The following is a 25,993-nucleotide window of genomic DNA, read 5'->3' on the forward strand; positions in this document are numbered from 1 at the left end:
CTGATTTATTAATCTGAACGTTGGCAATTGTACTTTATAACCTCATCTACTGTTGAGTGTTTATGGTTGAACTTTAGTGATACAGCATAATTTTTTAAATAATTTGTAAAAAATGGCTGTGGAACCCGCTAGAGAAAAAGCCCTTCAGGATTATAGGAAAAAATTATTGGAACATAAAGAGGTTGAAGGTAGACTAAAAGAAAGTGAGTTCTGCGGTATAGTTCATAACTTTTATTTAACTTTATGGATTGTTGACAGTTGTACATGGAAATTCTGAAAAACTTATCTTTTTTGCGAGAAATATATAGCATCATTTAACTTTATATACTTGATTTACGTTTTGTTTGCCCTAAAATAGTGACACTAAATCTCTGTTAATCTTAAATGTTCATATGTGTGCTTTAATACATCTTTTTATAGTTCCTTATCAATTTTTGGTAGTTTATAATTTACTTTTACTTTCGATTTTGAGTAAATGAGAGATCCTTAAAATTTAGGTTTACGTGGTACTGTCTTTGTATGTTAATAAAATATAACAATTTACCTGCAAGCTATTTAAATATATAACCTATAACATATAAATATATATATATATATATAATATGTGACAAGTTATATAAATATATCTTATCATACTGTCAAGTTAACGAAATTCATATTTTACAAACCAATTTGTTAAAAGGTTAGGAACATTTTGATGAGTTGTATTTCAATTTATGGAGTAAACTTTAACTTTACTGTTCTGTTTATAATATGACAAATAATGCCCATCATATTGTAGGTTACCAAATAACCTACAAGTTAATGCTAAATAAAAATTAAATTATTAGCTAATATTAATTTAATTTTTTTCATACAATAACATTTTTTTTTTTTTTTTTTTTGTTTAGTGCGAGAACAACTTAAAGACCTAACAAAGAAGTATGACAAGTCAGAAAATGATCTAAAAGCTCTTCAAAGTGTTGGCCAGGTAAGAACTTAATAACTTTATTAAAATTAAACAAATGTTCTTTACATTTTGGGTTGGGTTTGTTTGTTGGCTAAAGGATTTTAATGGTTAACAGCAGATGTTCTGGAATATTGGGTCTGTATATCTCTATTAATGACATCAGTGAATCCAGATTGTGATGTAGAATTTGTTAAATCATTGTCAGTTCTAGAATGTTTTTGTGAATGTGTTCCAAAAGCTTACATTAAGATGTTCTTGTTAATGAATATCATATAATATAAGCATGTAACTAGTTTCAACAATCATTACCATAATTCAGTTTTATTTAAAAAGGTGTTTAATATTAGCTTTTGTAACATTTGTAACTTCTCTTAGCACAAGTGCAATCGGTTTAATAATGACCCTAAGCCAGAGAATAACATTCTCACAATAGATATAACACAATAACACAGTAGATATTTGTGTTGTACTCATTAATTTGCAGGAAAACGTTATGACAATGGGCAAATTGTTAATTACCCTGATGGGTTGATAGTCCTTTTCTTTGTTCCTTCTTCCTTATTATCCCGTGATTACAGAGATGACTACTAGTTTTCCACTAGGAATAGGAATAGGATTCCACTAGGAATAACAAGGATGCTGGGATCCCCTGTTATTTGGTAACAACTTCCTGTGTTCCAACTCAGAGTTTTTTCTGTCTGGTTTGTGGAGCACAAGACTAATACCTGAACTATCTTTCAGGTAAAGCTGGGTCTCTAATTTCCAAAAATGAAAGGACAAAAATCAACCATTCTGAATCTCAAGATTAAATATTGTAATCTTTGGTTCAGTATGTAAGCTCCTCTAATTAAGTTTGTGGCCTTCTATTACATCACTGTAAATTTAGTTGTTGAATAAAGTGTTTCTTAAATTGTATTTCTTGCATACACACGCACCTTCATGACAGTATTGTATTTGTGTGCATTAAAAATGAAAGAGGCTTTAATAAAGTATTTTTCATTTCTGGAATAGGATTGAAAATAGCTTTAAAAAATGCCAATTGTATATATTGGCAAATACATCTGAAGTACAAATCATTTAAACATAAACTTCTATTATAAGATAAGTGTATATATCTCCAATTTTTGACATCAACAAAAGTTATGCAGCTACTAGAAAATTAATTTTTTTCACGTAGTCTGTAGTAGCCTGCTTGATAGTATCTCCATCTTCTCACGGTGAAGGGGCTTTCAGGCCTGCAGGATCCTGAGAGCTATACCAGCAGAAGCTTATGCTCCTAGTAGGGCAACCCTTGCTGGGCAGATGAGAGTGGTAGGCCAGAAAAAGAGAGATACCCAGGTTCTACAGGTTGGGGTTTGAGCATTGGGCCACTTTTAAAAAAATAAGTATGTTATGTATCGCCATCAAATTATCTCAAAAGAGGATGGAAACTTACAAACAGTAAATCGGATATGACAGAAACATTTGAGATTGGGAACATGGAACACTTGAAGTCTAGCAATAGATGTCCTGTCAGATGAACTTGAAAAGCAAAACATGTATATAGTGGTTCTGCAGAAAAAAAGATGGCCTTGGGCTGGTAAGATAAATACCAAAGAGTATGTGATATATTATTGTGGATGTGAAGACAGTAAGTATGGAGGAGTAGGCTTTGCTGATAGGAAAAGGTGGGTTTCAGCAGTTATGACCTGAAAGGCACATAATAGAGATTGCCCAGGATTAAGAAATATTTTATTAATTGGCATATATGCCCTTATGGGGAAGTGAAATTCCTCCTCATAAGATTAGTTTGAAACCGAAAGATTAGTTTTATGAATATCTAGAACAATTAGTTGATAAGTTATCAAAATGTGATTTAAGAATTATCATAGGGGATTCAAATGTATAAGTAAGAAAAGAAGAGATATGGAAGTCAGTAGCAAGTAAAGAACACTTACATGTTACAACAATGACAGTGGATCAAGACTGCTAAATTTTTATGAGTCTGCAAAATTGAAAGTGATTAGTACAATAAGAAGATCTATAAAGAAATATGAGCAGCACCAAGTAGTGCATTAAAGAACTAAACCGACCACATGTTTGTAGACGACAGATACATAACAAGCATACTGGATGTACTCAGTTTAAGAGGAGCAGATTATGGATCAGACCACCACTTTGTGCTAGTAAAGTCAGGCAGAGGATAGCTGTAGTGAAGAAATGGGATATGGGATATGAAACCCCATGTAAGAAATGCAGTGAAAAAGTTGAAAACTGCATTGGTCGCAGACCAATTTAGAATGGAACTGAAAAATTGTTTTCAGATACTAAATGTTAGTGTGATAAACCAAGCAAAACTTGGCCATAAACAAAAAATGGAACTCGTTAAAAAATGATGCTGGTGTTGACAAGGAAGGTTTGTGGCAAAAGTAAAAAGATGCAGGGGAAACCAAGGTTTGTTGAAGAATTTGAAGAAAAGATAAAAGAAAGAAGACTGTCAAAAGAAGAGTGGTTGAAGGAATATTCTAAAGAAAGTAGAAAAGAATATAACCAGTTGAGCAGAGAGGTAACCAAAGTCCTCAGGAAGGAAAAGGCAATATATAGATTGTCTGCTAAAAAGAGCAGAAGCAGACCATGCGGAACCCCAAAAGTGTTCTAAAAAAGTGTGTTTTTTTAGAAAATTCACACCTAGCACATTTGGTAAAAGAAAATGGGCAGATTGTTACACAGAAATCTCATGTTCTGGAAGTATGGAGAAATTACTTTCAGCAGCTGTTGAATGGAGAATCTGATGCTGTAGCAGAACAAGATGCTCAGGTGTACCAGAATGTCCAACCAGAAGTGGAAGAATCAATTTTAGTAGCAGAAGAAGTAATCAAACACATGAAAAGTAACAGACTTCAGGAGAGGATGGCATCACTGCAGAAATTCTAAAGGCCAGATGGAAAGAGTTATCAACACAAATACATATGTCTGGGAAAAGGAGTAGACACCAAGAAATGGAAATAGACCATAGTTGTATCTCTGCTCAAAAAAAGGAGACAAGCAGAATTCTAACAACTATCAGGGGGATATCACTTCTGAACAAAACATATAAAAGTTTTTGTCAAGAATAATTCAAAGAAGACTTGTAATCTGTACAGCAAACATCATAGAAGATCATCAAGCTGGATTTCAAAAAGGCAAATCTACAACAGACCAATATTCATTCTGAAAGAAGCCGTAACTAAGTATTGGGAATCTAACAAAGGGTTGTAGGCTATGTTTGTCAATTTCTGTTAAGCTTATGACAGCCTCCAAGAGATAGACCAACTCCACCGGGTTGGTCTAGTGGTTAACGCGTCTTCCCAAATCAGCTGATTTGGAAGTCGAGAGTTACAGCGTTCAAGTCCTAGTAAAGCCAGTTATTTTTACACGGATTTGAATACTAGATCGTGGATACCGGTGTTCTTTGGTGGTTGGGTTTCAATTAACCACACATCTCAGGAACGGTCGAACTGAGAATGTACAAGAGTACACTTCATTTACACTCATACATATCATCCTCATTCATCCTCTGAAGAATTATCTAAACGGTAGTTACCGGAGGCTAAACAGGAAAAAGAAAGAAAGCCTCCAAGAGATAGGTGTGGGAAGAAATAGACAGTTTTGGAATACCAAGAAGGCTTATCAGAATAGCAGCTTTATTTAAGTGTGAGTGATGCCAAGTGTAAAGTAAAAGTGGAAAATGAATGTTCACCGTCGTTTGAAGTATTGAAGTAAGCAAGGGAGTAAGACTGCTTTTCAACATTGCACCGGAGGGAGCTCTTAAAGAAATTCAAAAGACTAATTTTGGAATAAAAATGAGTTCCAAAATAGTTGTATTGGCTTTTGCAGATGATGTATTGATATTTGCAGAAGTACTGATAAGAGAAACACAGTCATTGGGCTGAAAATTAATGATAAGACAGAATTGTCCTTTTTAGTTGTTTGAATAATGAATTTCAGTACCTCACAGTTGTAGACCACAAATTTGAGCTAGTGAGAATATTCAAATAATTGGGGATGGTAATCGGGTCACAGAAGTCTGACGAAAATGAAATCCAGAATCAACTAAAAGCAGCAAACAGAAGCCTGTATGCCACTAACAAAATGAGGTCATCAAGATTGCTTTCACATGAGGCAAAACCGAAAACATATAGAATACTTATCAGATGAGTTATATGGACTCAAAACATGGATTTTAAATAAAAGTGTGGAGAAAAAGCTCATAACATTGAGAACAAGATTCTGAAAATGAACCTGGAGAAGGAACTTGGAGGATTTTGTACAACCAAGAAATAAGAGAACTTTATGATGCATCAGACATAGTGACAGAGGCGAGGAGTAGAAGGTTAAGGTGGGCTGTTCACATAATAAGATGACAAGAGGATGTCCTGATAAAACAGATGTGGAAGGAAAACTAAAAAGGGAAGAAACACCAAGGAAGACCCAAAAAGCAATGGAGGGACTGGATAAAGCAGAACATGAACAGGGTGAGGGCAGCTGAAGAAGATGCTCAGGATCGGACAAAGTGGAAGTGGTTCATTGGTGAGGCCAAATACCATTTTGGATATAAATAGCCATGGAAATAGTAGTATTTCATAATTGTGTGCGCTAAAATATTAAACCATTTCCTATGGCCAAATCGTTATTTCTGCTGCCTTTCATCCATAATATTCTGGGTTAGACTTGGCATTTTTCAAGCTTGAAAAATTAGCTTTTATTCTTATCCAAAGAAAAAATGTAATCATAATTGGATTCAATGCGATTAATTAAACAGAACAAAAAATTTTTTGTAATTAGTTTTAAGAAAAATATGTGATTCTGATAGTATTTTTTCTCCTGAATTCAAATACGATATTGGTTTTCCCCATCGCAAGGTTTCTGAGAGACAGGCATTTATAATTTCAAACATTTTAATTCTTCCTGCATTCTTAACTGCACAATATTCAAATGTTTGACTTGCATAGAAAGTACGAAGTGACAATTATTTGCTATATTTCACCTGTGGAGCATTGCTCTTGATGGTCAAATAATAATTGACCACCATATTAGGGTTTCCATTTGTCTTGATATCTCTTTTCCTTAGCTGAAATCTCCTGACAAAAGTGTTCCCCATGCTCATCGCTCACTGTGCCAAGATTTTCTGGGAAGAAATCTAGGTGCGAGTGCGGGAAGTGTACTTTTAAGGACATATTACAACCCAAATTTTTATATGATATAAGATTGTTGAAAATGTCACAATAATTTTCTGCCTTTCAATTTCCCAAAAAACTCAGAGTAACATTTTTGAATGTTTGCGCCAGGCTGATTTCTCCAGTGGATTTAATAGTGTCTCAGACTTTTCATCATTCATTATGGATTGTATTTGTGGACCCACAAATATTCCTTCTTTAATTTTTCCATCACTAATTTTAGGAAACTTCTGTTTTAAGTACATGAAACCAGGAGTATTATCCATGGCCTTGACAAAATTCTTCATTAATCCTATTTTGATATGTAACAGAGGTAGATACACACTTTTAGGATTACACAATGGGTCATGTTTCACATTTTCCTGTTCAGAAATGAGTGATTCGCATTTAGGCCATTCTTTTCTAATGAAATGTTTTTTTCTGCCCCTAGTATCCCATTCACACAAAAAAGGACAGTACTTTTTGTAACAAAGCTGCAGACCAAGAATAAATACAATTAACTTCAAATCACCACAAATATTCCATTCATACACTGCATATTGAAGCTTATCCAATATAAATCTTTCATATATTGCTTTCATACTAGCAGAGTGAGCCACAGGTACTGATAGGAATTTATTGTCATTATGCAGAAACACCATGAACAAACACCATGTTCACCATGTTCATTACAGTGTCTCCATAAGAGAAGAAATGTCATTATAAAACACTAAACCATTTTCTTCAGAAAAATAGTCTATACATTCAGAATGATGATTACGATAAGTACATATCTTTGTATTCTTTTGAAGAAGATTTCCATCCTTTTAGCCAGGAAGCAAGTATTTCAGACTGTTTTTTGGATAACTTTAACTGAGATAACTTTGGATAACTTTCATAAGAGATTGATAAAATTTTCTTGAGTCAGTAAATGAAGCTTGGATAAACTGCTTTGTTCAAAAGTTGTATCACCAGAATCTGTTTTCTTTTTCTTCCTTACTTCCATCAAATTCTGAGCTCTCTTCATCTAATGTCATATGTTCTGGAGGCTTTGGTATGGGCAATTCTTCATAGTGCAGACTGATCTCATTGCAGATTGGAAGTTAGAGTACACCACTGTGTTTTGATTTTTTTGTAATCTCTTTAATGTTGTTAAGCAGAAATAACAGTCAAAAGAGTGATCTTTGGGTTCCCTCAAAATCATAGGGATAGCAAACGGAATATAGTGTGTGCCATTTTTCCATGCAGTGAACACAATGCAGCCTAGAACATGATAAACAACAAAAATCTGGGGCCCAGGACCTTGTTTGGTCCCCGACTTTACACCCTAAATAAACTTCATAACACTTTTTTACTAATGGATTAAGGTTTCACCTTTGAACTTGAGCGTCACTTCACCACATACATAACAAAAATTGTTTGGATGATTTAAACAAACTCTAGGCATTTTGTAACTAAAGACTAATTAAAAGAAATAAAGTTGTAAATATGTAATACACAATAATTCAGACACACAAAGCACTCACAATGACGTGTTTACTGGTTCACTCCTATCTTACAACTGGCATTGTTCTGATGAATGTGTTTTACACTAGATCTCATTTGTACATGTCTGAACCTGCACAACAGCAGCAACGCTAGCCTTTGAGTTAGCTCATTTGATTCCATCGTACTTACAATGCTCTAGGAGCGTTTACTTGACAATGGGACAAATGGACAAAAAAACATTTTTAAATATTTAAAAAAATTAAAATAACAAAAAACTGTTGGTGATGGAAGATTTCTGAATACATATTTGAAAACAGGATAAAAACTGCATTAAGTAACATCTATTGGTACTTATTATTTAAGTGATTAAATGTAAGTCACTTATAATTCAGAAGGTGGCTCTTACAATTACTTTACCATTTTTATATTAAAACTTTATATGTATTATTTTTCAGATTGTTGGTGAAGTCTTGAAACAGTTAACTGAAGAAAAGTGTAAGTTTTAATTAAACATTTTTGTGTGTAAATATTGATAAGAAAACATTTGTAGAGAAATGATACATTTATGGCATTGGGTCTTTGCATTTACAAAAAGTGTACATTTAATAAAACATTTTTGAAAAATAAATATACATTTTTTATAGCAATGTCAGTTTGTGTATACAGTTGTGTTATCAAAACTGCAGTTGGATCTACAAACACCGGTCCATCTTAAAATCTCTAAACTGAAACCAAGTGTATATAGTAATGTTATTTTACTAAAACTTTCCCAAATTGTTTCTAAGACATCTGTTGTGCTATGATAAACTAACATCCATTTATATAATTTAATTAGTATATCTAACAACATAGCTATGTATTGATACATTTACTGGTATTATGTCATTTTGATATAAACTAACTTCAGCTTTGTGACAACATTTAGGTCTATACATACTGTTGAGCCAAACTATCTATGCGTGTAACCATTTTGTTACTGGCCTAAACAAAAACATCATGCTCGCTTCTTTTGGCTGACACTTGTAGTATGACCTACATGATTTGCTAAACTAACATTCATCAAAATTAAACTATTTGATAATATACCTCATTAATATGTAATTTAGAAATTATTATTATGAATTTTTTTAATGTATTTAGTTTGAATTTATAATATTGAAATCAAAATATGATCTTATTATATGGTACTTTATCTATAGCATAAACTGCACATATTATTTTAATCCCAATTTATGAACAAAATGTAAAATTATTTAATAAAATATGATGACAAAGTATGTTATTATAATAGCACTATAAAATAATTAGACTGTGTCATAATTAAAAGCATATTTTCTGCCAATTAATTTCCACTATTATGAACTATTTCATAAATTTTATTATAATAATTATAAAAAGCGATATTTTATTGTACTTAACCTACAATGAAACGGTTAAAAAAAATGTATGGTTTTATTTATCACTTATCACTTTACTATTAGCACTACATTAACAATCAAGGCATAATTAAGAATTAAGGCATATTTTAAACAAATCGACAAAAAAAACATCATTAGTTTCTTTTTTAAGTACCTTCACTTTTTCACTCAGTTGTCTCAAACCTGCTCATGTCATCTGAGTCATCATCACTGCTCTTGGAGTGAGAAATCGCTCTCCAATGAAATGACAATGATTCAATGAGGTTGTCGACCTCACTTTCTTTTGTGAAGTAGTCACCTTCAATTTTTTTACGTGTGCGTTTCCTTACCCAGTCTTCTTGGCCCATGCTAGCCATCTTCTTTTCAGTTAGCGTTTGAACTTCAGGAAAACTACAAGATTTATTTTTATTAGCAACGTAGCTTTTAACATCAGCTCATATGAGTTCAATTGAGTTGAGGTCCTGATGATGTGGCAGCAGTGTTAAGATATCATGACCCTTCTCTTGAACAACTTCATCTAGGATATAGCGGCAAAATCTAGATATGTGCAATTTTATCAGTTTGTATAGCTCTGGCACATACATAGCATCAGTAAAAGGAATGTTGTGTTTCACAAGCCAATCTTTCATATCTTGTTTTCTGCTCTTTGAGTTCAGGGCTTTTTCAATTTGAACATTATGGTAAGGAGCGTTGCCTAATACCAAACAATCCTTGGCTCCAAATTTGGCAGCAATTTTTCTTTCATCCATTTCATAAACATATCATTGTTTACATTATTGTGATACTCCCCAGTCAGTCTGATTTGTTACTTTGCACATTGTCAAGGCATTAGAGACAAAATCTTTTTCACTGTCAGCATGAATAATTATTAATCTTTAGAGATTGGACGTCATTGTTGGAATTGTCTGACTATGATTCATTTTTAAGGTGACTGCTAAGTATGTATGATCCATCAAGATAAATTATGGGCTCTCCTTGATTTCTCAAACACTTCATTGCCCTCAGATAAGAAATTCTTGGATAAATATTAGTCTAAATACAATGTCATAATCATAATACAATAGACATAATAATTAATTGTCATGAGTCATTGCTTTTATGATTCAAAAGGGATACTGTGAATGTGTTGTACTGACAAACAGGCAACACAATTCCTTTGAACGAGACCCCCTCTCACTGCCCAACCATCAGTCAGTCAGCCAGCCTGGCTGTGCATGCAGATAGTTTGGCACAACTGTACATATTCTCATCCCATTTCACCTATTGTTATATTTAGTCTCATCATTTCATCTCCACCTATTGCCAGACATATTCTTGTTTCTCCACTTAACTACTTATTCCCTAACTCTCGTTTTATATCTTATCTTTAGATATCCTCTGGGTCTAATTTCCTATAATTAGTTCAGAAATATTCTGGATAGTTAGAAAAGGTTGACTATCTATGGTCTAATGTTTTATAATCGTGTAGATTTCCTAATGAAAAACTGATGTATTTATTAAAAGAGATGCATAGTGAAGTCCTGACAAGTTTCACTGTTGCATATACATTCATACAAAATTAGATTAAGAGATTTGTTATTATCTTGTTATACATATTCCTGGCTTTATAACTACAGTTTCTATAAATAACTTTTTTAATAGGATATTCTATCTGTGTACTAGATTAGTAGTTCTTCTAACATTGCTTTATTGGTAATGTCAATCAATTAAAATTATTATTAAATCAATGCATACACATTTTTTTTATTTTTCAGTTATTGTCAAAGCTACAAATGGTCCTCGATATGTTGTTGGTTGTCGCAGACAGCTAGATAAAAGCAAATTAAAGTCAGGAACTAGAGTTGCTCTTGACATGACTACATTGACTATTATGCGCTACTTGCCTCGTGAAGTAGATCCACTTGTTTATAATATGTCTCATGAAGATCCAGGAGATGTTACTTATTCAGCAATTGGTGGTCTTGCAGAGCAGATTAGAGAGTTAAGAGAGGTATAGATGTATTATTATTATTTTCATTAGCTTAATGTTTGAATAAAAACAACTTTATACCTTAATTATTATTATTATTATTATATATATATTGTATGTTATATTATATGTATATTGAATGAAATTTAAACCACCAAAACACAGTGAATTATTAAGTTAATTTTAAAATTTCAAGAATCAATTTTCTATTAATAATTTGTTTTTGTACTTGTGAATTTTGAATTTAATGAAATTGTTACAGTTTTTACATTTTTTTACACAAATTCTGCAAATACAGCAGAATTCCATTATTGGAATAAATATATTTTTTTAGTTTTTTTGAAAATTGAAATAATTCATTAACTTATTGAATACTGTGCTAATAGAATTTAATATTAAATGAAATTTAAACCACCAAAACATAGTAGACTAGTTACTATGGACTAGTTTACCTCTAGAATATTTTACCAAGGAAGATGCCACCATCTTTGTTACATGAAGTTGCAGAGCTACATTTTCTTGGAAAAGAAAACAGCTCTAGTTTTCCATTGCTTTCAGCTGCACAGTACTCAGAAGATTGAGTGATGTTGATATGGTCATTCAGGTCCTCCTGACCTAAGCCCTTAACAACTACTGAAAGAGAGAACTCTTTCAGGAATCATTCCTTGGTCTGGCTTTCAACAGATACCTCTCCAATATGGTTGCACCTTTGGTCCAGCTATTCTGTATCACTGATCACTCAAGCCCCTTCACCTTCTGAGTACTACGCCGCTGAAAGCAATGGAAAACTTCCATTGGATAGGCAAGATTACTGCGCAGTGAAGGTGAGGAGCAGTAGAAGATTATACAAACTGGTGCGTAACATTTACAAAAAAGGGGAACATTATCAGATTTCAAAAAGAGTGTTATTGTCATGATACCAAAAAAGCAAGAGCAGATAAATGTGAAGAATACAGAACAATTAGCTTAACTACTCGTGCATCAAAAATCTAGTTTTCTGTACAGAAGAATTGAGAGGAGAGTGGAAGAAGTGTTAGGAGAAGACCAATTTGGTTTCAGGAAAAGTATAGGGACAAGGGAAGCAATTTTAGGCCTCAGATTAATAGTAGAAGGAAGATTAAGAAAAACAAACAACATACTTGGCGTTTATAGACCTAGAAAAGGCATTCGATAACATAGACTGGAATAAAATGTTCAGCATTTTAAAAAAATTAGGGTTCAAGTATAGAAGTAGAAGAACAGTTGGTAACATTTACAGTAACCAAACTGCAACAGTAATAATTGAAGAGCATAAGAAAGTAGCCATAATAAAAAAGGGAGTCCAACATGGATGTTCTCTATCTCTGTTATGTTTTAATCCTTACATTGTGTTAGCAGTTAATGATGTTAAAGAACAGTTTAGATCCGGAGTAACAGTGCAATGTAAAAAGATAAAGGTGTTATGATTTGCTGATAATATAATAATTCTAGCTGTGAGTAAAATGATTTAGGAGAAACAATGATTGACATGATGAAGTTCTGCACAAAAAACTACCACATGAAAGTAAACAAAGACATAACAAAAGTAATGAAATGTAGTAGAAATAATGTAAGTAGACCATTAAAAATAAAAATAGGATGAGAAGAGATTATGGCGGTAGACAAATTTTGTTTGTGAAATAGAATTACTAAAGATGGTTGAAGCAGGAGCAGTATAAAATGCCAAATAGCACAGGTGAAATGAGATTACGGTCAGAAATATAATTTGCTTACATCAAAAATTAATTTAAACTTCAGGAAAACATTTTTGAAAGTAGATGTTTGGAGCATAGATTTATATGGGAGTGAAACTTGGACGATTGGAGTACCTGAGAAGAGAAGGTTAAATGCTTTTGAAATGTGGTGCTATAGGAGAATGTTAAAAATCAGATGGGTGGATAAAGTGATAAATGAAGAGGTGTTGCAGGAAATTGAAGAAGATAAAAGCATTTGGAAAAATATGGTTGAAAGAAGAGACAGATTTATAGGCAACGTCTTACAATATCCTGGAATAGTCGCTTTGATATTGGAGGGACTGGTAGATGGGAAAAATTGTGCAGGCAGGCAATGTTTGGATATGTAAAACAAGTTGTTAGGGATGTAGGATGTAGGGGATATACCGAAATGAAATGACACACAATAGATAGGGAATCTTGGAGAGCTGCATCAAACCAGTCAAATGACTGAAAAAATATATATTTAAATTTATATTACATCATTTTATATTTTTTAAGCTTTGTTATGTAAATATATTTTCTGAAAATGTGGATGTAAATGTATTACAGGTTATTGAATTACCTCTTTTGAATCCAGAATTATTTCAAAGAGTAGGAATCACACCACCTAAAGGTTGTCTTCTGTATGGTCCCCCAGGAACAGGGAAAACATTGTTGGCTCGTGCTGTTGCAAGCCAGTTAGATGCAAATTTTCTTAAGGTACTGTATTAATTGTAATTTGTGTTTATCTCTAATTAAATGTTTGTATTTAATTTTTAAATTAGTTTTAATAAAAGTACTTGTTGATAAAATAGATTAAAAGAGTGAATACAACATACAGAATTATTCATCTGTTGTTAAAATTGACTGATACTGTGATATTTATGCATTTAGGAAGGATTTATTACAATGTTATTAATTAAAAATGACAAAATTTAGCTTCAATATTTATTCTAAAGTGCAGTTATAAGCTCCATAAGTATGAAGAATTAAGGAGTTTTTTAAAGCCAATTCACATATATAATTTATTGCAGAGATGTTTATTATCATTTTTAACATCAGTGTATGTTTATTTTATTGGTGATTTAATTTGAGATGCTTCCAGTATTCAGTATTCTGAACACTTTACTAGTTTTAACCCTAACTTTTCTTACTTCAGAACATATTAAAAAAAAATTGTTATGAATTTGAAGTAATCATTCTTTTGTTGTTAGTGAGAGAACAATATTTATAAAATGCATTAATATTACATTACTTTTATTTTATTGGTTAGCATTCAGTTTTATTTAATATATTAAATGCAAAGTCCTTTACTTTCAGTATCTATTTTGTTGTCATTTTTAGTTCATGTGCCTTTGTTTGGTTTTTTTGTGATTTTTAGTTTTGTTTTTGTGCTGCAGGTTGTCTCTAGTGCTATTGTGGATAAGTATATTGGTGAGAGTGCTCGGTTAATCAGAGAAATGTTTAATTATGCACGTGATCATCAGCCATGCATTATTTTTATGGATGAAATTGATGCTATCGGAGGTCGTAGATTTTCTGAAGGTACATCGGCTGATAGAGAAATTCAAAGAACACTGATGGAACTATTAAATCAAATGGATGGCTTTGATTCACTGGGGCAGGTAGATAATATACTATAATTTGTTTAATGTTCTGGTATGCTAGTTGACACTTTCAATGCCATAGCAGGCTAGAAATAGATCATCTACATTCTAGACAAAATTATCTGTCTTGAAGGATAGATTTCTCTAACTTTGATTTAAAGTAGTAAAATTACTGTTATGACTAATACCCTAAAATTAATATTTTATAAAATTAGTAGCTAAATTATTATATTTTTTCATGATTCATTATGGGTTGTTTATCCTTGTAAGTAAGCATCAAAACATATTCTTAGTTATAGAATCAGCAGGTACTTCAGTGTTGTAGTCTTTAAATGAAGTTAAATGTAACCTTACTATATAAGTGTTGTAAAAAATCAGATGCTATTTGTATTGAACATAGTTTAACAAAAACTTTGAAAAACAATATTTCAGGCTATTTTGAAAGACATCATAAGAAAAAAAATTAAAATTAATTAACACTCCTCAAAAAATAATTAGTGAGTTACAAACAAAGGTAAAAATTCACATCATTCATGTATAAATGAAATGAAATAATAATTTGTTTATTGTTTATGTTAACATAAACAATCATATCATGTCAGAACATAATGTTCTGAATATGTTTGTCAGAACATGATGTTTGAGTATACAGTAGTTTATGCAACAAGTTATTTTAAAATAATGGGAATTTCTAAATTCCCATTTATGAATTGTACCTTTTCAGCAGTAAATTATCTATCAATTTAGGATTGAAGTCAAGTTAGTAGATTTATAAAATAAATAGAAATAATTTTCTAAAACTTGTATAAATTGGGAGGATAAGCCCATGGTCACAATAAAAATATTTATAGAAGCTAAATCTGAAGGTTAATTTACTCTGCAGAAATTAATAAAACTTATTTCAGGTTTGCTAGCTTAAGTGACAAGTCACAGTTTACATCATAGCAATTATGAGGATTGTTACTTTTTAATCTTTGATCAGTATTTGTACATTATTTTTTTCACTAATATGTACATCATAAAATAACATATATAATTTTAAGTTTGTTTTAACTAGTTTGCTTGTGATGTTTTCAGTGCTACAATCTGTTATGAATGATTTTTTTTATTTAAAAAATGGGTTGTTTTAACTCAATAAAAATGTGATTATTGTAGAACAGTTTTTAGCATACTATGAGTTCTGGCATTTCCATGTGTTCATATTAATGAATATGTAATCTTCACTAAGAAAAAATGTAGTCATTTATTTCTGTAATATTGCAATATTTATTTGTATTAAACTAAACAGCAGGACTATTTTCATGTTACATTAAATTTCAATTTATACAAACAGTTCGTGATTCATTCAGAGACTAACTTGTTTTTATAAATAATTCTGTTCTAATTTATACTGTATTTGCAGTTACATATGATATATATATATATATATATTTTATATTATAAATTAAATTTGGATGCTGGTTATAAAACGGTTAAGTGGACTGAATAATAAAATTATACAGTTTGAATGTAACTAAAAATTATGACATCTTTATTGTATTAGATTGATACTGATCGTAATTGAATACCGGTACACTAAAAAAAAAAAAAACTTGTGATAAAAAACATAACTGACCAACGTCATGCCCACTTCACCAACCCCTAACTGAGCGAGCAACACACATGAACAAGGAAGTGGGAGAACTCCCAACTACACCATACACACACCATACACATGCGCATAAAAAAAATCCAGCATGCCCTCCACATTGAAGGAACACCTTCAAAAAATAAAATTAATAAAAATATAGACAGTCAAAAAAAATTAATTACATAAATGTCAATAATATATGAGACTACATTCACGTTTTAAATACAGGGTGATCATAAAAGAATGGTGCGGTTTTGAACATGGTTTAAATTAAAACAGAATTACTTACAGTTTATGTTTTTTATTTTTCAAATTTGTCGTCTCAAACATTTTTTTATATAATTAATAAATTTCAATATGTGCCTTAGTCACTCAACAAATGTCCAAACGATACTCAACTTCTCTCCAAACATTAGTTAACATTTCTTCGTTAATGGTTGTCATTGCATCATTAATCCTGTTTTTTAAGCGGTTTAGGTCGCGAATTTTTTGTGTATAAACAACGCTTTTGATGTACCCCCACAGGAAAAAATCGCAAGGTGTCAGGTCTGGACTCCTTGGAGGCCAAAGTATGGGTCCTTGCCGGCCTATCCATCGATCTCCAAATTTTTCGTTCAAAGCGTCCGTGACCAACGCATTGAAGTGCGGGGGAGCACATCTTGTTGGAAATAAAGTTGATGAATGTTTTCGAGTTCATCCGGCTGAGGAAAGCAGTAATCAGTTAACATGTCAAGATACAAAACTCCATTAATTGTTTTTTCAGCAAAGAAGAAAGACCCTATTACACGATTTTTCATCACACCACACCAAACATTAACTTTAGGCAAATCGCGTTGTTTCTCAATAATTGCGTGTGGGTTTTCAGAGCCCCATATTCATGAAATGCGTCTGTTAACACATCCATTCACATGGAATGTAGCTTCGTCTGTAAAAATTATATGATCTAAAAATGATTCATTTTCACTTATTCTGTCCGACATTTCAACAGCGAAATTGTAACGTTTTACACCATCATCAGGTTTCAATTCCTGCAGTATCTGGATTTTATAAGCGTGTAATTTCAGTTTTTTATGTAAAACTTTGTGAACTGTTGATTTTGGAATACCTAATTCGACGCTTCGACGGAGGATGGACTTCCCAGGACTTCTAATTGCCGATTGTCTAATTAGTTCAACCGTTTCATCTGGTACACTTGGTCTGTCAGTTGATTTCTGTTTCTTTACCGATCCGGTTTCTTCGAATTGTTTGAACCAACATGTTATGTTATTTTTGCATGGTGGATCTCTTCCGAATTCACGTCAAAACGCACGTTGAACTAAAATTACGGATTTTAATTCAGCCATCAATAAAACACACTTTGCTTTGTCTTTATTCGAGAACATAGTAACTCGCTAAACTCACCACAACAACAATTCAAGAACTGACGTTGTGGTTACAACTGCTGATAAACAAACTTTTGGGTTGGAGGCTTTCAGAGATACCAATATAACATCTAGAAATTTCCCTATAATGTTCCTATGAATTACTGAAACCGCACCATTCTTTTATGATAACCCTGTATATAAAATTAAAATAAACAAAGATATGCATATAATACACAAGAAAATCATAATGTAACAATGAACTTATTTTTTTGGTAATGGACATATTTTTGAAATTGGTCTTTTAATGCTCCGGTTGAAGTTTTAAGTGTCACCACATGCACTTTTCTATCGTTCCAGGATGTATATTGATGACACGAGCCATTTTCCATTGGAGTGGAGGTAGGCTGTCCTTGATGATGACCAAATTGTTTTCTTGCAGATCTGGAGTAGAGTTTTCCTATTTTGATCATTGCTGAAGATTTTTCAGGTACTCATTGGCTCAACGAGAGCAGAAGTGCTGCATTTGTTGCTGAATCTGTTGCCAGTGATTAAGTCTATTTACTGGAAAGGGTTGCAAATTTGGTTCTGGAAGGCTGCAGATTTTTGGCATGGATTTGTCAGGTTATCAGATCAGTCAAGATGTGATTCTTTGGTAAAATGATGGGGTTCCTTTGGTCAGAATGGAGGCTGGAATTCTGTAAACGACCTCCAACTCTTAGTTTATGTTTATTATTAATTACTAATTAAACTCTTAGTTTAATTATTAACATCCTAAAAATTTCAGTAGAACATTTCACCGGGGCAGCTGAAATCCAAGTGAAATCTTTCACTAGCCGTGCAACAAAGCACTAACTTGCAAACCAAGCATTTTAGGACACATGCTTGTATGAATTTTTCTATTATTTTCACCAGTAGAGTAGGTTACGAAAGTCCTGGGAGAACTTCATGATAACACCCCCTGTACAATATAACTTAAATATTTATTCAAATACTTATCAATTATATACCTTAAATATTATATTTTATTCTACCAGTTTTATCTGTTCATCATCTTATTATATCACTTATACACAAATGGTTAACATCTTTTAGATTGCATAATTTATTACAAATAGAAACAGAAACATAATAAGATCCTTTTCAAAGGCTGTAAATTGACACATTATTATGTAACATGAAAATATTTCTGCTGTTTGATATAAATATATTTCATGTAGTTATTATTTTTATGTATTAATATGGACTGTAAACAATCCTGTTCATTTTGTTTTGGTAACACTACTTTGATCAGTTATTTCATTATTTTCCTTGATCTTTCCAAGCAAATGTTTAAGTAGTTATTCAGCTCATCTTCATTCTTCCTGGTGCAATCTATTCATGTGTTGTGATCTGGAAAAAGTATTTATTTATTTCCAATTTTTGCTAGTTTTTCTTTCTTTACTTTAACTTATAACTGCGATATAAATTTTCTGTGGCATTTGTATCAATTTCTGTTTATATGATTTAGCCTTCACTTAATAAATTTTTTGTAACTTGCAAATCTGATCATGTACGTAAACATGTGTTTCTGTATTAAGCCAGTTCTTACTTAAATACATTAGAAAAAACATTTTTTTCAATTTTTTTCAGGTTAAAATGATAATGGCAACAAATAGACCTGATACATTAGATCCTGCATTGCTGAGACCTGGTCGTCTTGATCGTAAAATTGAGATACCCCTACCGAATGAGCAAGCACGTCTTGAAATCTTGAAAATACATGCAGGACCTATTGCCAAGCACGGTGAAATAGGTCAGTTTGAACGGTTTGAAAACAGTAAATCTCAATATTGTGTGTTATTAAAAAGGATATATTTAATATTCATTTGTTGCTGACGAATCTTTTTTTTTAGTGTAGGTGTAATAATTACATCTTGGACATGCATTTATTTTAATGAGTGATGGAATCAATGAATGGATAGATGAAAAATACCAGGTCATTGCTGGTGTAGAACTCAAGTTCTAGCTAAGCTCAAGTTGACAGCTGCTAAAGCAACCACTGTTTTTAATTAGTCAACTGATAATTTTGTAATGAAAATATGCTGCATATTCACCAATTTATTAATGTTGAATATAAATCATTCATTGCTATTATAACTACAGATATTATAAAATAATTTTATGTACTTTATGTTGTTTTTAGCTTCAGTTCTAAAATTATTAGTGTTTATTTTTTTTCTATTTAAAAAAACAAGATAAATACTATATTAATGTACTCAGGTCTTTGATATCAAAATTTATCATTATCCAAGTTTCTAAAGTAGCAATATTTAAAATATGTGATCTAAATCATTTCTTCTACTTGGAGCCAAACTACTTTTATAGTCCCAATACTTAACGACTTAAACCATATTTTTAAATTAGGGAACAAATGCTTAAAGAAATAAGATATTCTATATATAAATTTATGTTATAAGCATCTATATACATTCTACAATTCATCATTCAAAATGTAATCAAAATTGTAAGAAAGATTTGCCAACCTTCTCTCACAGATCTGTACTTTCTACGTTGTTTTATTTATATATATTTTTATAGGCTCCTTCTTTTACCCACTTCTATGCTGAAATCTTACCCACATTTTAGCTTGGTGGGTATCAGTTGACACCTTCAACAGTTACTGCAAAGGCTGCTATAGTGTTTAAGAGAACATTCTTTTGCCAGGCCTACTGAAAGTAATCCTCTCACTGTGATACAATGTTATTTTCACAAGAGTGCTAAATTATTAAAAATATAAATCTCATTCCTAGTTAGAAAATGGACAAGTATCACATTAAAGAAGAAACTCTTCCTCTTTAACTTCCTTATTCCTCCAGCTCTTTTCTTAGTGCTGTTTATAACAGTGAAGATAATAAGCATTTAAGTAACACCTTCAAATTTGCAGAAAGTAAGTAACTCTGTTAGACATTTCTGATGTTGCAGAACTGACAGGTTTTAAGAGTTAGATTTCTTAATTTGATCAGGACCATTAATTTATTATAATTGCAGATATTAATTTATGAACTGGTACTTCGACAGTGTATGTAGGGAATGAGTTGTTCACAGATTATTAAATTATATTTAACATTAATGCTCAGGAGTTTACTTACATTTCAATCTACTTATCAAAAATTTGATTAAAAAAAGTAATTTATCTGCAATCTATATGCATTAAACAGCCATCAGTTGTGCTAAAGAAATACAGTTGTATGCAAAGCGCTCATATCTCCTCTTCATAAATAAAAATATAAATCCTTTTGCATTGAAATGAAAGTAAAATCCACAATTGTGAAAGAGACTAAATCACATTACCTTCATGAAGGAACAGCATGTAACTGTATTTTACCATAAATTCAGCTGACCAAGATGTGTTATAATTAAAATCCAACAGAAAATTGTTGCAGGAAACTAAACCGAGAATGAATTAATTTATTAGTATGAATTGGGAAGCTTGTCTTTACTTAATACAAAACTCAGTTCCAAGTCATGCTTTTTAACAACCACCAGATAGATAGAAACCTATCAAACTGCATAAATGCAAAATGGAAAGATTCACTTCTGCACATTCTTAGCTTAAATCTAGAGGGCTACTTATAAACATAATTAGTTTGTTACATCTCTCTGTTAATGAACTGGGTATAAATAACAATAGAGGGAAGGACCAAATGATCACCTGGATTTAGGTAGGCTTGACTTGTGTAATACTAGTATATTCAGCTGTTGAAGACATTTCTGAACCCCTAAGGGAAGACACCTTCTAACCACCCCCTTTGTACCTAGCCCTGATGGGCTTTACCAAAGTTCATCTTTTAAACCTTGGCACATGTCATCCCTCGGTTACCTCGGCTCAGGATGCCACAAGCAAAATTCCCATTGATCTAACTATTGCTAAAAATAACAAAACACATCTCTAGTCTCAAGCAAGTCTGAAAACTATAGTTGTCAAAGGAACTGAATTGCCTACCTACATGAAAGGTGAAGTGAGTTGACATGCAACACAAATGCCGAAAAACACTGAAACAAAAACACAAAAATAAAACTAATAACAAAACAACGAAAACGATATAACACTAACAAAACAAAAACAACGCTAACAAGAAATCGTAACAAAACAAAGTATGCAGGAATGATACCAAGCAGCACCCTAGATTCCCTCCGCAATCTGTTTCCTAACCAAATAATGCAGAAATTCTGCAACCACTGACCATTCAGCCTGGTTCTTTCAGTTTTGACTGATGTCAAGCGTTGCTCCGACTGTATCCAGTCAATAAATTACTGTGGTGTGCTCCAGATCGTATTTGGTGCACTTATACAACACATGGAATGCCAATGCGTTCCATGTGTAGGGTGCAGGACAATTACTGCACCCTACACTGCAATCACAGATCTAAATCCACCAGGCCAAACCCAGCCAGTCTACCCCTGAAGGCCCTGTGGCCGGTAAGAAACTGAATTACGTACTTGTTAGGGGAAACCCATGAACCCCACAAGTTTCTAATGTGTGGGGAGAGATCATGTATATATTGCCCATCAATATTCTCATCCCATCTAGCCTGCCATATATCATTACCATGTTGCTTGATATCCTGAATCTTTTCGGAAGTTAACTCACCCAACTTCGTAGCAACATAATGCCCTTGTCTCTCAAAAGTTAGAATATCAACCAGTTTCACTCTCGCAATCACTAAGACCGCCTCCCATGAAACCATACAGTAAAACTACCCATAACCATCAACAGTAAAGTCGTTGGGCCCTCAATAATATATCCCTATAACTACAAAATCTCATCCCTTGTACAGATTGTTTAAGAGTCCTAAAATTGAGACCCCAATCCAGATTGACCACATCAGATCCCAAAAAAGACACTACAGGCCTTTATGCGATGTATTGAAGGTGCCTCTTGAACTGAAATTTCTCAAGATACACCCTGAGGTATTTTTGACCTGAGTGTACTTTATTCGATGGCCTGACATTGATACTTGAACTTACTGATTCTCTGCCAAACGGACTTTGAGGAGTATCATCGTGGTCCTCCCTGGGCTGAAAGTCATCTTGTGTTGATGAGCCTGCAGCTCAAGCACTCTGCATGCACGAGTGGCCCTGAGTTCAACGTCCCTCTGCAAGCATCCTTCAACCTGCAGGAGCACTTCATCCACATAGGCCACAATAAGACACCCACTGGGCAACCTCAGCTGCAGAAAAGAGTCAAACTCCACCACCTACAAGGAGGACCCAACACACTGCCTTGCCTGTGGACAACCCTTAGACAGTGTCTTCTCTACTTCATGGCTGCTCTCATGGAGCAATACATTCCGATGACTGAAATAACTTCACAACACCTGCAGTTCATTTTCAGTGCATCCTCACCTCTGTAATTGGAAAATGGCAGAGGGCTACCACAAATTGTTAAATGCACCAGAAATGTCCAGAAGTTCCCAAAGACATTCTGCTTCACTGGCTGACACCACACTTATCACACAAAGTATGGCATCCTCATTGCCTTTTCTGTGGCAAAACCCATTCTGGTTTTCCATCAGCAACCTCCATGAGGCCAACCTTTCATTTATACGAAGATACACCTTCTCAAAGACCGTGCTAGTAGTAACCTCAGGACATTACTACTGAACAATAATTTATTAAATACACATGTGATAATTCTCAAGTTAACTCCAACTGAGTGAAAAAGAAGCTCAGCCACCACCTTACCTCTACCAGGACTACAAATAGCCTGATGTACCTCGGCCTCAGCAATTTCCACAGATAATGCATCCCTGCGAAATAAAGCCACCTCATGCTGTACCCGAAGATGGTATGTGGTCTCTCCAGCTTCGCTATCATCAGACAGAAGATTGTCAAGTAGTCTGCGTAAGATTCTGGAGATATCTGAAACCACGCCCTGCTGGATTGGCAGAGCGGGCAGAAGAACGTCCTTTCTATGATTATGTCCTAGAATCCTAAGTGAAAGCCACTTCTTATTTGCCCTTTGCTTATTATGGTTTTATCTTTGTTGTCGGGGAATGCGACTTTCAATAAATTTTATTTTAAGTCATAACCATTCCTTTACTGTTATTAGCAGATAATGTTCATGGTAAGTTTTCATGCTACGTTTGTATGTTATACGAGGTGGTATTAGCAAGTTTCCCTAGAATAAGCCTTAAAAAATTACTTTACATACCTTTTTAACAAATGCTCACCATCCTTCAAAATAGCCACCTTGGAAATGTATACATTGTTTACAGTCGCTTTCATCCTTCAAATTCATCAGCAAAATCTGGTTATTGGAAGCCATCCAGCACTGCCTGCAGCGACTTTTTTTTTTCTTCATTGCAGTATCAAAGCAACGGCTTTTCAACTTCAATTTTTATTTAGGAAATAAAGCAGTCATAGGAGGTGGCACATTCAGAGGATGTGCAACAGGTACAAAGTTCTTCAAAAACTACATAATTTTGAGGAAGGTGGGTGTGTTTTAGTTATTGTCATGGTGTTATAGTAAGTTTTATTTTTCCCATTCTGGACTTTTTACCCACATTTTCCTCAAATACCTCAACACATCACAGTAAAACTCAGAATTCACTAATACAATGAATTACACCAGAAGGAACAAATTTTCAATTAACATTGCCTTTTATGTTGAAGAACACAATGAGCATGTATCTTGTGCTTGACCTGCTATGCTTCTTGGTCTCTGTAACTCCAGGCTCTTTCACTATGTCTTCCTAGTCATAGCAAACCAAAAATTTACTTTTGTTAATGACACTATAAATGAAAGTATATCAGCCATGTTGTAAAACTCTCAACATACATCAGCGCATTGTTGCGTTAGATGATAAGAACCAAATGACAAAGTTTGCAGTAACGTGATAAATGTTTAAATTTTCAGTTTAAATTTATTGGAAGATACCATGCAAAATTTCAAACAGGTCACAAAATGGTTTGATTGACGACAATCCTCATGGATAGAACATTCTCCACATATTTTTGTTGTTTTGCTTATGGAAGAATGATTATCCAACCTGAGCGACAGTCGATCAAGCTGATTTTCTTTAAACATCTCATAAAACATTATGAAAAGTTTCAACAGTCGATTTACTGACTTTCAACCACAATTTTATGTTGGCCTTTCAAATTTATCGTTGATGAGCAATATCACAAGGTATTGTACCCGTAGACTGAGCACATGCACACAACACCACCTGGCAACCTTACAGAATAGACATGTTATTTACCTCCAGTGCCATGTACAATAATGTTACTGTGTACATTTGCTGTGAACATAGTCTGAGAATGTTCTGATATCACCTTGTATTATTACTTTTCCGAAATAGAACATATATTTTATTAAAATTATCTTTTTTAACTGCATAAATCTGAATTTTTCAAAATTCCAAAATCAGTATACTCTCCATTATTTTGGAAAACCAGGAAGTATGACTTTTGTAAACACCTCTAACCATTATTATATTCAATATTACTTGTAATGTTTTTATTGTTGCAGATTACGAAGCTGTAGTTAAACTTTCTGATGGCTTTAATGGTGCTGATCTCCGTAACATTTGTACTGAGGCTGGATTATTTGCTATTAGAGCTGAAAGAGAATATGTTATTCAAGAAGATTTTATGAAAGCCGTTAGGAAAGTGGCTGATCATAAAAATCTAGAATCAAAATTGGATTACAAACCTGTTTAAATAATATGCATTTACAAACAGTTTTATACATATACTATTTTTGAAATGTTTACTTAACATTTTTCTAAAATGTATTATTTATTTAAATAAATGATATTAATGAAATTTTTTGTTATTTAAATTTATTTTTAAATAAGTGTTTTTTTTTAGGTACTGCCCAGTTTTACTCATGATGCATAGATCAGACTTTCTTTGGACCTTTCTGTTTCTTCGGTTATACAGTATACTAACTGAAAGTAAACATAATGTGTCATAAAACCCTGATTTTATCAGATAGTAGTAGAACTCTTCCTCTGGAATTTAATTTTATACTCCTTCAGATGACTATATTCTGAAATATTTGGATTTTAGTAGTGTAATTCAGCAAGGTTATAATCTGTATTATTTTCACTATACTCCCTAGTCACCTTTGGTTGATCCTTTAAATAATTTCATGCATTATACTTTTAATCCCTATCATTTTAATTTAAGAAACTGTCTTGTACAGTATCTACTATAAAAACACTGCAAACTATGCACATTTTTATCTCACACATTCATAAGAGACCATAGTTTGATGTAAAGGAATGTACATTCCTTTACATCAATGTGCTAAGAGTTTGTTAATTTATTGAAAAATACTTGCAAGTACATTTATCCTTTGTAAATATAGTGGTAATGTTTTACTATGCCTACTGTTGTCAGTACATTCTGTCTGAGAATATGGTGTAGGTTGAGAAAAAAGTTTTAAAGATGTAAATGCTTATTTGAATAATAACTCAGTTTAGATTTTATTGAATCATTTTGATAATTTTAAAAGTTTCCATTGTTGCATTTGTTAGAACTTCTGTACTGGTTTTAATCAAAATTTATTCTGGTAAAAGAATTATCAAACTAAACAAAAATATTTATAAAAAATATACAACATTCGCTTTAAAGGCTATACACTGAGTTTTCAACTTAAAAGTAGGACTGATA

At 32.7% G+C, this 25,993-nt stretch overlaps 1 protein-coding gene across 1 annotated transcript; it reads left to right on the forward strand.

Moving 5' to 3' along the window:
* The first annotated feature begins 28 nt into the window (after positions 1-28).
* Rpt4 (Regulatory particle triple-A ATPase 4) lies at positions 29-25,141 on the forward strand. Its single transcript, XM_075358690.1, has 8 exons — positions 29-203; positions 891-970; positions 8,067-8,106; positions 10,784-11,019; positions 13,302-13,451; positions 14,132-14,356; positions 18,962-19,124; positions 24,846-25,141. Exons 1-8 carry the CDS (start codon positions 113-115, stop codon positions 25,034-25,036), a joined length of 1,176 nt encoding a protein of 391 aa, XP_075214805.1. The 5' UTR covers positions 29-112; the 3' UTR covers positions 25,037-25,141.
* Positions 25,142-25,993: the final 852 nt, after the last annotated feature.

The sequence above is a fragment of the Lycorma delicatula genome, chromosome 2, assembly GCF_047948215.1.
Source record: "Lycorma delicatula isolate Av1 chromosome 2, ASM4794821v1, whole genome shotgun sequence".
Lineage (NCBI taxonomy): Eukaryota > Metazoa > Arthropoda > Insecta > Hemiptera > Fulgoridae > Lycorma > Lycorma delicatula.

Excerpts from the sequence above, each read along its gene's own strand:
- Rpt4 (XM_075358690.1), top strand. The coding sequence starts at position 113 with ATGGCTGTGGAACCCGCTAGAGAAAAAGCCCTTCAGGATTATAGGAAA. Across the intron at positions 204-890 it reads TGAAGGTAGACTAAAAGAAA|TGCGAGAACAACTTAAAGAC; the intron begins GTGAGTTCTGCG and ends TTTTTTGTTTAG. Across the intron at positions 19,125-24,845 it reads TGCCAAGCACGGTGAAATAG|ATTACGAAGCTGTAGTTAAA; the intron begins GTCAGTTTGAAC and ends TTATTGTTGCAG.